The 13,147-nt window shown below is 44.5% G+C and overlaps 1 protein-coding gene across 1 annotated transcript in view; it reads left to right on the top strand.

Annotated features, from left to right (window-relative positions):
- Positions 1 to 13,147, top strand: part of LRP11 (low density lipoprotein receptor-related protein 11) — a 46,146-nt gene that overhangs the window by 5,654 nt on the left and 27,345 nt on the right. The window contains exons 2-3 of the mRNA XM_011965649.1: positions 1,070 to 1,227; positions 10,998 to 11,139. Of these exons, the coding sequence (XP_011821039.1) occupies positions 1,070 to 1,227; positions 10,998 to 11,139 (300 nt within the window). The remainder of the gene's footprint in view (positions 1 to 1,069; positions 1,228 to 10,997; positions 11,140 to 13,147) is intronic.

Raw genomic sequence — 13,147 nt, forward strand, 5'->3', positions numbered from 1 at the left:
AAAATTAGCCGGGCATGGTGGCAGGTGCCTGTAATCCCAGCTACTTGGGAGGCTGAGGCAGGAGAATGGTGTGAACCCAGGAGGCAGAGCTTGCAATGAGCGGAGATAACGTCACTGCACTCCAACCTGGGCGACAGAGTGAGACTCTGTCTCAAAATAAATAAATAAATAAAAAATAAATTAGGTATTAGAAGCGGTGGACTTCTTCAATTTTCCTAGATGCAAAATTGGATTCCAGAGAATTTCGATGCAGGCTTTATTTTGTATGGCTCTAAGAATCTGCCTTAACTTTTCAAACTTAATATATTTTCCATTCATTGAATACTTTATATCACTCCTATTTTTAAAACTTAAGGATAAGAAAAAAAGAAAATCCATATTAGAGGTGAATTTGGTGTTTTTCAGGTTTGTTTTAATAAACTTTTCAAGGCCAGGCGCAGTAGCTCATGCCGGTAATCCCAGCACTTTGAGAGGCCGAGGCAGTTGGATCACCTGAGGCCAGGAGTTCGAGACCAGCCTGGTCAACATGGCAAAACCCTGTCTGTACTAAAAATACAAAAAATAATTAGCAGGATGTGGCGGCACACACTTGTAATCCCAGCTACTTGAGGCAGGAGAACCGCTTGGACCCGGGAGGCAGAGGCTGCAGTGAGCCGAGGTCGCGCCATTGCGCTCCAGCCTAGGGGATAAGAGCAAAACTCCATCTCAAAATAATAATCTTTTAAAATAAATTTTTTAATAGTACTTTGAACTTAAGTGATTTTAAAATTAAGTGAAAAATCCACTCTAGAAAATAAAACTGCTTCTCCATATTTACACATTGGTGGGACCTAGTATGCTGCCTTGTCCCCAAAATTGCTACCAGCCAGCACTCCACATAGCCTCTCCTGCGCATATTATAGCGAAATTCCACAGTCTTAAAATAAATAGAAAAACAATTTCCATTTAATATGCATTCTCTTAGCAGTTCTTTGCTGCATCATATCTATTCAGCAAACAAGATACCTCTCTTCATAAATTAGAAAAAATAAGAAATCATCTTTTATGAATTATTTATTTTCTTTCTTAGAAAAGGATGCGCCTCCACTTAGCAAGGCTGGGCAGGATGTGGTTCTGCATCTGCCCACAGACGGGGTGGTTCTAGACGGCCGCGAGAGCACAGATGACCACGCCATCGTCCAGTATGAGTGGGCGCTGCTGCAGGGGGACCCGTCAGTGGACATGAAGGTAACGCATGTTGTCACTGCTAACAAAAACGGGTATTTCAGTGAAGTGGTCTTTCGTAATGTCCTGCCACTTCATGCTCCCTAAATGTCTGTACGCTAGCAGAAGGCATAAAATGGAGAATGTGTAAAACGGATTGTGCCAAAATGGTTTATTATCTCAGTGTGCTTTTCTGCTGAGTGAGCAGCAGTCTCGATCATTTGTCTTGGAGCCTACCCTCCTTGCTGCTGTTTGTGACTTGTCTAGAGGACAAAGACACTTCAAGGAAAAAGACTCATACTTTGTTTTAATGACTCAGATTACTTTTTTAAAGTTCTATTTCTTTTTCTTAGCTCAAGATCCAGGTAGAAAATTTGAAAACTACAAAAGAGTCTAAAGAGGACAATAACAATAGGATGAACTTATCCTTCACGTGAGCCAGAAAGTAAACAGCTTACCTGGCAGCGAGGTCTGCTGGGGTGCACCAGGCCTCTGAGGGAGGGAGGCCAGCATGCGGTGCTCCTGCCCGGGGCTCCTGGGATCGCCACCGATGGAAATCAGCCATGTGCCCGGTGGCTGCCTATGCTCAGGAAGTCTTGAGTGGTGAGACAAGCGGCTTTTTATTCACCCTGTCAGGGTGAATTCCTGGCTTAGGCAAATAAGCACTTCCTGACTTAGGCAGATAAGCGGCATCCAAACCACTTCAGTTAGGGAAAGTGGAGAAAGAGGGTGAGGTAAGGAGGCACTGATTTATATTCTACTGGAACCAAAACAAAAACAAATCAGGAAGTCCCTCACCACTGATTTAAGTAAGAGTGATTTTACTCCCCGACTATATTGTGTTAGAATTGGACTCACCCTTGTCCAGTATGGTTTGCCTTTGTCCCCACCCAAAAATCTCATCTTGCATTGTAATCCCCATAATCTCCATCTGTCACGGGAGAGACCAGGTGGAGGTTATCGAATCATGGGGGTGGTCTCCCCCATGCTGTTCTCATGATAGTGAGTGAGTTCTCACGAGATCTGCTGGTTTTATAAGTGTTTGGTAATTTCTCCTGCCATCTTGTGAAGAAGGTGCCTTGCTTCCCCTTCGCCTTCTGCCAGGACTGTTCTAGTAAGTTTCCTGAGGCCTCCCCAGCCATGCGGAACTGTGAGTCAATTAAACCTCTTTCCTTTGTAAATTACCCAGTCTTGGACAGTTCTTTATAGCAGTGTGAGAATGGACTAATACATCCAGCATCCTTCCCAGCCTCTCCTCCAAACAAGAGCGTCTTCCACCACACCTCTTCCAAGGCTCATCTACCGTCTGCCTGACTTTTCCAAGGGCAGAAGCTCACTACTTCACACCATGTCCATGACATTGCTCATCACTGTATTGGGCAAGCAGGCTGCGCCTCCCCTTCCTTCTGTGCATTGGTGCTGGGTCTTCCCTTTGGAGAAACACTGAACTCATCTTTTTATCCTGCGTAAAAGTTTTGGAGGTCTTTGGAAAAAAAAAAAGAACATCACCACTTGGTATGCTGTTCTCAGAACTCAGCACCCCATGATTTGTCAGATGTTCCTCATATGAATTGATTTTCAGGCCCACCACTATCCTGCCTTGTCTGGATTTTCTCATATTAATCCATACCCTTCTTAACATCTAATACCCCTAATTGAACCCCATATTTAAACTTTGGTTTTCTGACTCATCCATTACCTCCTGTGATCCAGATATTGCCTCTGCTTCTATTAATGAGCTTCATTACATGAACCATGTTAGTAGCTACATCACACAATAGGTTCGTGCTGCATTTTTCCAAGCATGTGTATAACAGCGACGCAGGTAGACCTCAAGTTATGAAGCCATCATCTAAATGACAGAGCCTACACTAGGGGAAACATCTGTTACCAATTTGTGACTGTCTTAGAATGATATACATTCATGAATGTCCCCCAGAGTTAACACTCATCCTGCTGAGACTTCATCACAATCAAAACCCCCATGGGTTGAGCACCCACTGAGTGCCAGGAAGCTTAGAGAGCTCTGTAGTCCACTGGGACACCCTCACTTGTAGGCACATCCCCATTTGGTGGATGAAGACTGTCAGGAAACACTGTGGAAGACTTTGAGGTGGGCAAAAGATTACCAAGTACCTTTCAATGGAATGCTGGGGTTGGTTAGTGGATCCTTCAGGGTTAACATCTATAAGTTGCAGAAAACTGATAGTAACCAAATGATTCTTGTCCATAGAAATGCAAAAAAAAAAAAAAATTGGTATATAGGGGTAATTGGTATATAGGAGAAAATAATTGGTATATAGGAGAAAATAAGATTTCAAACATGACATTTTAGTACATGTAGATACCAATCTATTAATAGATTCATTTCAGTACTGATTAGCAAACCCATTTCAGTTTTGCATCTCCTAGCAACTTCTTTTTCGCATTCATGATTGACTGTATATATGTAGTCTTCAGATTCTTGAAATCAGTTGAACACCTTATTGATTCCCTCTTTAACTAATGTCTTTGAAAAATATTCATGCTATATTTGTGTGAGAGTCATAGCTTTACCATTTTGAGAATTTTCCTTTAACAGTAATTAACCTTCAGGAGCTATACCTGTGACCCCTTTAACTTGAGCAGCCTGATTTCACACCCCAACATTTCTGCCAGGAGAATTGGGCCTCTCAAATCAAATTCCTTTTTCTCTGAGAATGACTTCCTGCTGACTGGAACACTGATGCACTCCGCCCTCAAGCTGCAAAATGGGGCTAAGTTTGAAAGTTGTTGGGAATGGAGGGAGGGCAGTCACACAGCAGAACAGTTAAGTTAAAACCTGATGTTGGATACCTTTGTTTCTAAGTCCCTTGACTGTCCCTAGCACCCAGGAGCATCCATTCATTGGGCTCTCCCCTGAGCGCCCACCTCCTCCTCTTCTTGAGCCATTCATCCCTCCTCTCATCTCCCCTGCTCTCCATCATCTGCATGGGCTCCTCATCCTTGTTCTCCTCAGGCAGAGTAGTGATCACTCCCTTTGTCTTGCAATACTTTAAGATCAGGCTCTAGGGCCCATCTTTGCATGTCCAAGTGACCCAGACAGGTATTCAACCTGCAAGGAATTATGCTGTCAGATTAGTTATGAAACAATTAATAGCGAATTTTTAAGCATCTGGTATGTGTCCAGTACTGTACTAGACACTAAGCATACAGGAAAGCTCATGTTCCTGACTTATCTCATTCATTCGTTATTCATTCATTCATTCATTGACAGAGTCTCACTCTGTTGCCCAGGCTGAAGTGCAGTGGCACGATCAGAGCTCACTGTAGCCTCAAGCAGTCCTCTCACCTCGGCCTCCTGAATAGCTGAGACTATAGTCATGGCTAATTTTTTTTTTTAACTTTTTGTAGAGATGAGGTCTCACTATGCTGCCCCGGCTGATCTCAAACTCCTGGGCTCAAGCAGTCCTCCCTCCTTGGCCTCCCCAAGTGCTGAAATTACAAGCATGAGCCACAGCACCTGATCTGTGTTTTTCATTTGTGAAGACAGAATAGATGATTGGTCAGAACCAAGAGGCTATCCACTGGATTTAAAGTTATATATTTTCTGCCCTTACATCCACTTAACTGAATATTTACAATACATCAAAATGCAAGATGACACATATTTTTCAGGCAGCCCATTAAATGACACTGACTTTCATGAATATTATACATAATACATTTAAATCTGAAGTCAGAATGTAAAATATGACATTTGGGAACATGATACAAAGTAGGACATTCAAGGAGATTTGGAATTCATAAATCAGTACGTTGACTTACATTCATCAGTTGCTTAAAAGTTTCTAACTAAATGATTATCTTAGTCCATTTGGTCTGCTGTAATAAAACACTGTAACTCAGTGGCTTCTAAAGAGCAGAAATGAATTTCTTTCACTTCTGGATGCTGGGAAGTCCAAAATCAAGATACAATCAGATTTGGTGTCTAGTGAGGACCCATTTCCTAGTTTATGACCAGCCATCTTCTCACTGTGTCCTCATAAGGCAGAAGAGGCAAGGCAGCCCTCTGGGGTCTCTTTTATTTTATATTTAAATGTATTTTAACTTTTATTTTAGGTTAAGGGGTACATATGCAGGTTTGTTATATAGATAAACTTATGACTTAATGGCTTGGTGTACAGATTATATCCTTACCTGGGTATTAAGCATATTACCCAACGGTTTTCTTTTTCTCTAAACCTCTACCTCCTTCCATCCTCCACCCTCAAGTAGGTCCCAGCGTTCTGCTGTCCTGCTTTCTCTGTCTGTGTGTTCTCATTTAGCTCCCACTTATAAGTGAGAACATGTGGTATTTGGTTTTCTGTTCTTGCGTTAGTTTGCTGAGAATGAGGACCTCCAGTTCCATCCGTGTTCCTGCAAAGGACATGATCTTGTTGGTTTTTATGGCTGCATAGTATTCCATGATGTATATGTACCACGTATTCCTTATCCAGTCTACCATTGATGGGCATTTAGGTTGATTCCATATCTTTGCTATTGTGAATAGCACTGCAGTGAACATATGCGTGCATGTGTCTTTACAGTAGAACAGTTTGTATTTTTGGGGGTATATACCTAGTAATGGGATTGCTGGGTCAAATGATAGTTCTGTTTTAGTTCTTTGAGGAATTGTCACACCACTTTTCACAGTACACCGCTTTCCACAATGGGTGAACTAATTTGCACTCCCACCAGCACTGTGTAAGCATTCCACCAGCATCTAGTGGTTTTTGTTTTGTTTTTTACTTTTTAATAATACGGGGCCTCTTTTATAAGGGCACTAACATGCCCTTCATTCATGAGCATGTATCTCCAAATGCCATCACACTGGGCATTAGGTTTGAACATGTGACCTTGGGAGGGCACTCAGCCATTCAGTCTACAGCAGTGACTTCAGAAAACCACACGTAAGGAAGCTTGCTAAAGGATGGACATTATTTAAACCAACAACTTCATTATTAAATTAAAACTTACTGCATCCTGGCCTACCTGCTGTACATAATTTTTTTAAATAGGTACTACTAAGTTTTTGTAACCAAGTATATACAATGTGTGTGTGTGTGCATGCGTGTGTGTGTGTAATTTAGTCTATACATATATGAGAAGCCCAAATGTGTATTCCTAGCCACTAAATTCCTAGCTAGGAAGATGGGGTTGAGTCAGAAAACAGGCTGAGTCATTCATTGATTTGGCCAGAAGCCAACCACCAAAGGCTGTTACTGTTGAACAGGGATCTTGAGCAAAGATTAGAAGCTCCTGGTTTTATGATCATGTCTGTTTCCAAGTTACAAATTGGATATGTTGTGTGTACATATGTAGGTAGTTTTTTATCCTGAAACTTGGAACATATCTGTGAAACACTTTAAACCCTCTCTCCAATGTCATCTTAATGGGAGAAAATGTATAGAAGGGTCACCTGGGCCCTTAAAGGGAAAGCATCCATGTGACAGTTCTACATCTTCTAAATAACCGAATGCAAAGAGAGACAGCTCTCGTTAGCTAAAGGAATGAAAGGAGCCAGAGAAGGGACACTTAATCTGGATAGATCTAAATTGGAGTGTGCTCAGGAGGCTGAGGTGATTATCATAATCTGCATCTGGACCCAGTGTTGCTGCATCAGACAGGCAGTGCCTGGGCAGGCAGTGGGGAAGCATGCCAAGGCCAGGTGTGGGGATGGCCCCGACCCAGGGATGCTCTGTCCTTTCAGCCCCAGTGTTGACAAGAGGCTTCCTAGTGAACTGCAGGCCTGCAGAGTTTTAGTCTGACATTGGCACTCTGAGTTTTGGTGCCCAGAAGCTCAGTGACTCACTGACTTTTGCAGGGAGCTCTGGCACAGGGTGATGCCAGCAGCCTCATGGATGGCACATCCAGCTCCCTGGCCTCAGTGCTTCCTTGGTTTTTTTAGTTTATATTTTATTTTATTTTATTTTGAGATAGGGTCTCGCTCTGTCGCCCAGGCTGGAGTGCAGTGGTGCAATCTCGGCTCACTGCAACCTCCACCTCCTGGGTTCAAGAGTTTCTCATGCCTCAGCCTCCCAAGTAGCTGGGATTACAGGCACGTACCACTTGGCTAATTTTTGTATTGTTAGTAAAGATGGGGTTTCACTATGTTGGCCAGGCCGGTCTCGAACTCCTGGCCTCAACTGATCCACCCACCTCAGCCTCCCAAAGTGGTGGGATTACAGACGTGAGCCACCGTACCCGGCCCCTTGGTGTTTTTTAAAATCTCTGTTAACTTTGTCTCCACTCCGATGGCCATGCTCAGAATCTGGTCGTGACTCGGCGTTCCCCTGTCACACTCACCTTCTAAATCTCTGCTCTGAATCAATCCTGCAGCCCACTCCTCCACTCACATACCATGGCGGGGGGCCAGCACTTGCTGGTCCCTGGCAGTCTCAGGGCTTCCTGTCTGCTTTCAGGCTGAGCAGCTGGGACAGAGCAGCTTTCTTGTATCACCTTACTTGACTGAAGGCTGCAGGGCCTCACCTAGACATTCTCCAGCATGCCTGTCATTTGCAGCCATGCTCCCTTGTGTTCCTCAGTCCCAAGAGACAGTAAATGAGGGCGTAAGCTATTGTACTGCTGCCCACCAGCAAGGTCTGCCTGGTTCTGAGCCAGACTTAAAGAGAGCCAGAGCCTGCCACATACCCGCCCACCCCTCCACTTAGGCAGCTCTGAGCTTCACCACCTGCACCTTACCCTGTCTTTGTCTCACCTTGGTTCAGCCTGGTGCCCATAGGAAGAGGCCATAACTGACCCTCCTCTCACTGCAGATGGAGGTGGGAGGGAAAGTTTCCAGAAAAAAAGGAGACACCAGGCTCTGGTCCTACCAGAGCTCAGGCCTCCTGGCCACTGCAGTGACCCAGGCAAGAGACAGGGTGGGGTCAGAGCAAGGTGGTACCCGTGGACAGGGTGATACATGGTCAAATTCTGGATGTGTTTTTAAGGCAGACCCCGTGGGATTTCCCGAGGGATTGGAGGTGAGATATGAAAGAGGGATCATTAAATGCAATCTTGAGGTCTCAAACCAGAGTTCTAGTCTTGTTTTCAGTCTTATTTATCTGATTCTCTGATCTTATCTGACCGGATAAGATCTGGTCTTATCCGACAGATAAGACCTGAGCCCCAAGTCTTATCCGATCAGAATAAGACCTTATCCGGTCTTGTCCTGAGTCTCAGACTGACTTCCACTTTTATTTCAGTGGGTTCTGATTCCTAGCATCAGTGACCCACTCCAGGCTCTTTGAAAATTCTCTTATTGTCATTAGAGTGCTCTCTGCTGCCCTTAGTATTTTAGCACTCACATAAATGACCCGTTTGGCATTCTATCAGTGTGGTTGAGTCTGAAGGTAATGTAACAGCATGGCAGTGAGCACTGCTTAACATCTCTTTGAAATAAACAACAAAGGGCAGGTGGCCATCGTTGCCAGCCCTCCAGAGTAAGGCTTTTGCAGGGAAAGTGATAGACAGCTTGTAGGCCGGTGTAGACTGTTTTACAACTCGAGGTCTCAATTCTGTCACTGTCTCAGTGAATGAAAATCACTTCATGGGAATCATTTCTTTATCTGTAAAGAGTCATTGTGTAATGTTGCTCAGTTAGAGATAAGAATCAACCAGTGGAGACAATGGATATATTTAAGCGTTTACTATGGGCCAGGCCCAGCTCTTTTACATGAGTTACCTTATTTGATCCTCATCAGGTAGGTACTATTATTATTTCCATTTTACAAATGAAAAAAAAAAACTGAGGTTTAGAGACATTAAGTACATCATCACCCAGCTGGTACAGGGTAGGGCTGGCATTCAAACCCATGTCTATTGGACACCGGCTTCTGTGCTCTTAACCACGCACTAGTGTCTCTTTCAGTGAGGATCATGGGTCACCTGGGTGGGCTGGGTAAGTGTAGAATCCTGGGTCCCGCTCTCCTGACCAACCCACTGACTCTGACTCTCTGAGGCTGGGACCTGGAAATCCATACCTTAGCTAAAGTGGCATAAAATACGACAACCACAGTATCTCATTATATCACCTCTAAATGATTGTGAAGCATCCTGTGGGTGTGTAAATGTAGTGTTGACAAATCCTCTAAGCCTAAGTCAGTCCACATTCTAGGATTCCCTAATTAAAAACAAGCAGATGGTTCTTATAATAGTGCAATCCTCTGTAATTTCAAAAGTCCATTATTAATGCATCAATGTAATAGAATGTCGAATGGTCAGCATTCGGCAGAGGACACTATCCAGACTAGTTCATTTAAGCAGAAATGAATTTTTTTAAGTAGAATATTAAATGGGTAATAGAATCATTAGGAAAGCTGAAGAAACAGTCTTTTGGCTGAATGTCCAGCAAAATCCTACCACAGAGCTGAGCCTTAGAAGCTGTTGCTCCAGCGTGCTCAGCAAGCTGCCTGTGAATGTTGGGAGAGCAGAGGGCAAGCATGGAGCCCTGGGTTAGGAAGTGATCAGAACTGAAGCCCAGGAGGGCCTCTGCAAGGAATGAGTGGGGGAGCTTGGATAGAAAAGGAGGCCAAGGAAGCAGGGGTTTTCAAATAGCCAAAGTGGCCAGCGTGGCCAGATACAGTAAAAAGGCCAGCTAAACATGAATTTTTTTTTTTTTTTTTTGGGAGAAGGAGTCTCACTCTGTCACCAGGCTGGAGTGCAGTGGGTGATCTTGGCGCACTACAACCTCCGTCTCCCAGGTTTTCAAGTGATTCTCCTGCCTCAGCCTTCCGAGTACCTGGGACTGCAGGCACACGCCACCATGCCCAGCTGATTTTTGTATTTTTAGTAGAGATGGGGTTTCACCATGTTGGCCAGGATTGTCTCCATCTCCTGACCTCATTGTCCGCCCGCCTCGGCCTCCCAAAGTGCTGGGATTACAGGCGTGAGCCACTGCGCCCAACCATGCATGGAGTTTTAAAAACCAGTATTGCTGGTCTTGACACCTAGATGGCTTTTGCTAGGTCAGTGAGTGACTTTTGCCAGCACTGTTTCAGGGGGACGGTGAGGAAAGCAGCTCCACCAGGTGGGCGAAGACTAAATGGGAAGTGAACCAACAGAAACGGCAAGCGCGGCACAGCGAGGCCTTTCAGTGAGCCCTTTCAGTGAGCCAAGTGGAGATGGGAAGGAAGCGGGGCTGTGATTGGCGAGCCCTTGGAGCTCAGGGAATTTTTTTATTTGTTGTTTTGTTTGTTTGTTTCTTAAGATGAGAGACACTTGGGCATTGTAATAGCAGAGCCATTTGAAAGAGAAGTGAGTCTATGTGTCAGTGTTCTAGAAGTCCTAGCAAGAAAGAGGGCAAGGACTAGAAGGAGGGGTTGGCCTGGAACACAGGAGGGATAGCTACTCCCTGCCAGCTCTCAGAAGGAGATGACAGTGGGTACAGGTAGGGCCCCAGGAAGAGGTGGGTGGTGGAGCCCTAGTCATGGTCCTGATTTTCTCCCTGAAGCTGATGAGGCCCCCTGCTGAGATGGAAGGGCCTGGATCCTGAGCGTGAGGCTGGGGATGAGGTGCAGGTTTGGAGCAGCAACTGCTGCAGACAAGAGAAGGGATTGTGTCAGTCAAGGTCTTGGCCACCTAAATAAACTAGAACTGATGAGTTCAAGGTGGGCCAGCTGCCAGCAGCATGTGATGTAGTTCAGCAGCCTCAGGCTGGAGTGCAGAGGCAGGTCCCGGGGCTGCTCTGAGGACATGGACTTTCGGTCAAGGATGGTGTTGGACTCGGAGCTCAGGACTGCTGCTCAATGTCATGTGTCGCATCTGTGTGGCAGGTGCCTCAATCAGGAACCCTGAAGCTGTCCCACCTACAGGAGGGAACCTACACCTTCCAGCTGACAGTGATGGATACGGCCGGGCAGAGAAGCTCTGACAACGTGTCAGTGACGGTGCTTCGTGCGGCCTACTCCACAGGAGGTGAGAAGAAGGCCCTTCCCTCGCTTCCCACTGCTTACGGAAGGCGGCGTCGTTGGCGTCGTTGGTGCTTTGTCTTCTGGCTCTGCACTCCATGGGCTCTTCCACTTTATTTTTGGTTATTGCTGAATGAGAGAGTCTTTGCTAAAAATACAATAACAAAAGCAGGCTCTCTTCTGTTTTGGGCTTAGTTGATGCTACTGGGTTGGGGTGGAGGGAGCACTCCAGGGGATGAGAAGAGATGCTCCCGCTTTTCTTGACTTCATCAAAGACAATTGCCCGGCTATTCTGGGAGAGGACTTTGTTTACAGATGGATGCTCCATTTGATGCATCTGTTCCAAGAGGGAAGCTAAGGAGTTTAGTGAAACCAGCTGAACTCGTGGAAGCAGAGAGTGGAATGGTGGTTACTGGAGGCTGTGCGGGGGACCGACTGGGAAAGGAGAGACACTGGTCAAAGGGTACAAAGTGTCAGTGAGACCGGAGGAACAGGTTCTGGTGATCTGTTGCACACCATGGTGACTATAGTTAATGATAATATATTATCTGTTTCAAAATTGCTAAAAGAGTAGGTTTTAAATGTTGTCATCACAAAAAGATTACAAGTAGGGGAGATGATAGATATGTCAGTTAGCTTGATTTAATCATTCCACAATGCAAACATATATCAAAACATCACATTGTGCCTCATAAATATATACTCTCCTTTTTTGTCAATTAAAAATACATATAAAAAAACAAGGAAAAGGCATACCACAGGATTGAAGAAAGACTTGGCTCTTGGGTGTAATCAATTGCTGATATAATAAATCACTTCAAAAATATTAGAAAGAGAAAGAGTGCAGCTAAGGAGTATGGTTAAAATTAATTGAAATATACAAAGGACACGTCAATTTGAAAGTACTGCCTACACATTTTCATAGACTACACAGATGCATAGCTATATTAATAATATTACTTTAAATACATTTGATGGTTGTCACATTCTGTTGTACAATGTAACAATGTAAAATTTATTTCATTCATCTATGTTTCTTTTCTAAAGATCTACTTTTTTTTTTTTTGACATGGAGTTTTGCTCTTGTTGCCCAGGCTGGAGTGCGATGGTGTAATCTCAACTCACTGCAACCTCCGCCTCCTGGGTTCAAGCAATTCTTCCGCCTCAGCCTCCCAAGTATCTGGGACTACAGGCGTGTACCACCATGCCCTGCTAATTTTGTATTTTTAGTAGAGACAGGGTTTCACCATGTTGGCCAAACTGGCCTCAAATTCCTGACCTCAGGTGATCTGCCTGCCTCAGCCTCCCAAAGTGCTTAGACTACAGGCATGAGCCACCGTGCCCAGCCCAACATCTACATTTCTAAGAAAGATTAGGTCATCAAATTTTTTAAAATATCCATTGCATGGAACTTAGCGACACTAAAGATATTGTAGTATTGTAGAGGGAACCCCTCACCACATGCACGATTCACTTCTGGAGAGGTGCTAAGATCTTGTACATTTAAATACCCTGTTACTCGGTCATTATGTATTTTCTTAGTGTATGCAGCATGCAGGGACCTCGCCAGGCACTGGGGATAGAGTGGTGCACTGGTGGTCCCTGACTTCCTGTCACTAGCCATCACTCTGGTAAACTTGCAGTAAGTCTCTGACATTGTTGAATTCTCAGTATTCACTACTCAGGATCTAGATGGTAATTAAGCCAGCAGTGTGCAGAATGAGGATAAAAGAGTTGGAACAGGACTGTAATTTACTTGTACTATATTGGATCTAGACCTCTATCAAAAACAGAGGTTAGTATGCATACTGGAAATGAAATTTTCCAAGGAGTTAGAGATTTTAGAATCCTAAGGACTTGTCAACTTTGGTAATTTTCATAGATGACATTAAAAATTTGTTTGGCTGATCACTCCCTGCCCAGCCAGGGGTTAAGCTTACTGTAAGTTACAGAAGGAGGGTAACCATTCACAGACAGGACAGGCACCAAACTCCAGCCCATACCAGCACTGTGAG

This window comes from Mandrillus leucophaeus, unplaced genomic scaffold, assembly GCF_000951045.1.
Source record: "Mandrillus leucophaeus isolate KB7577 unplaced genomic scaffold, Mleu.le_1.0 Scaffold731, whole genome shotgun sequence".
In the NCBI taxonomy this organism is placed as follows: Eukaryota; Metazoa; Chordata; class Mammalia; order Primates; family Cercopithecidae; genus Mandrillus; species Mandrillus leucophaeus.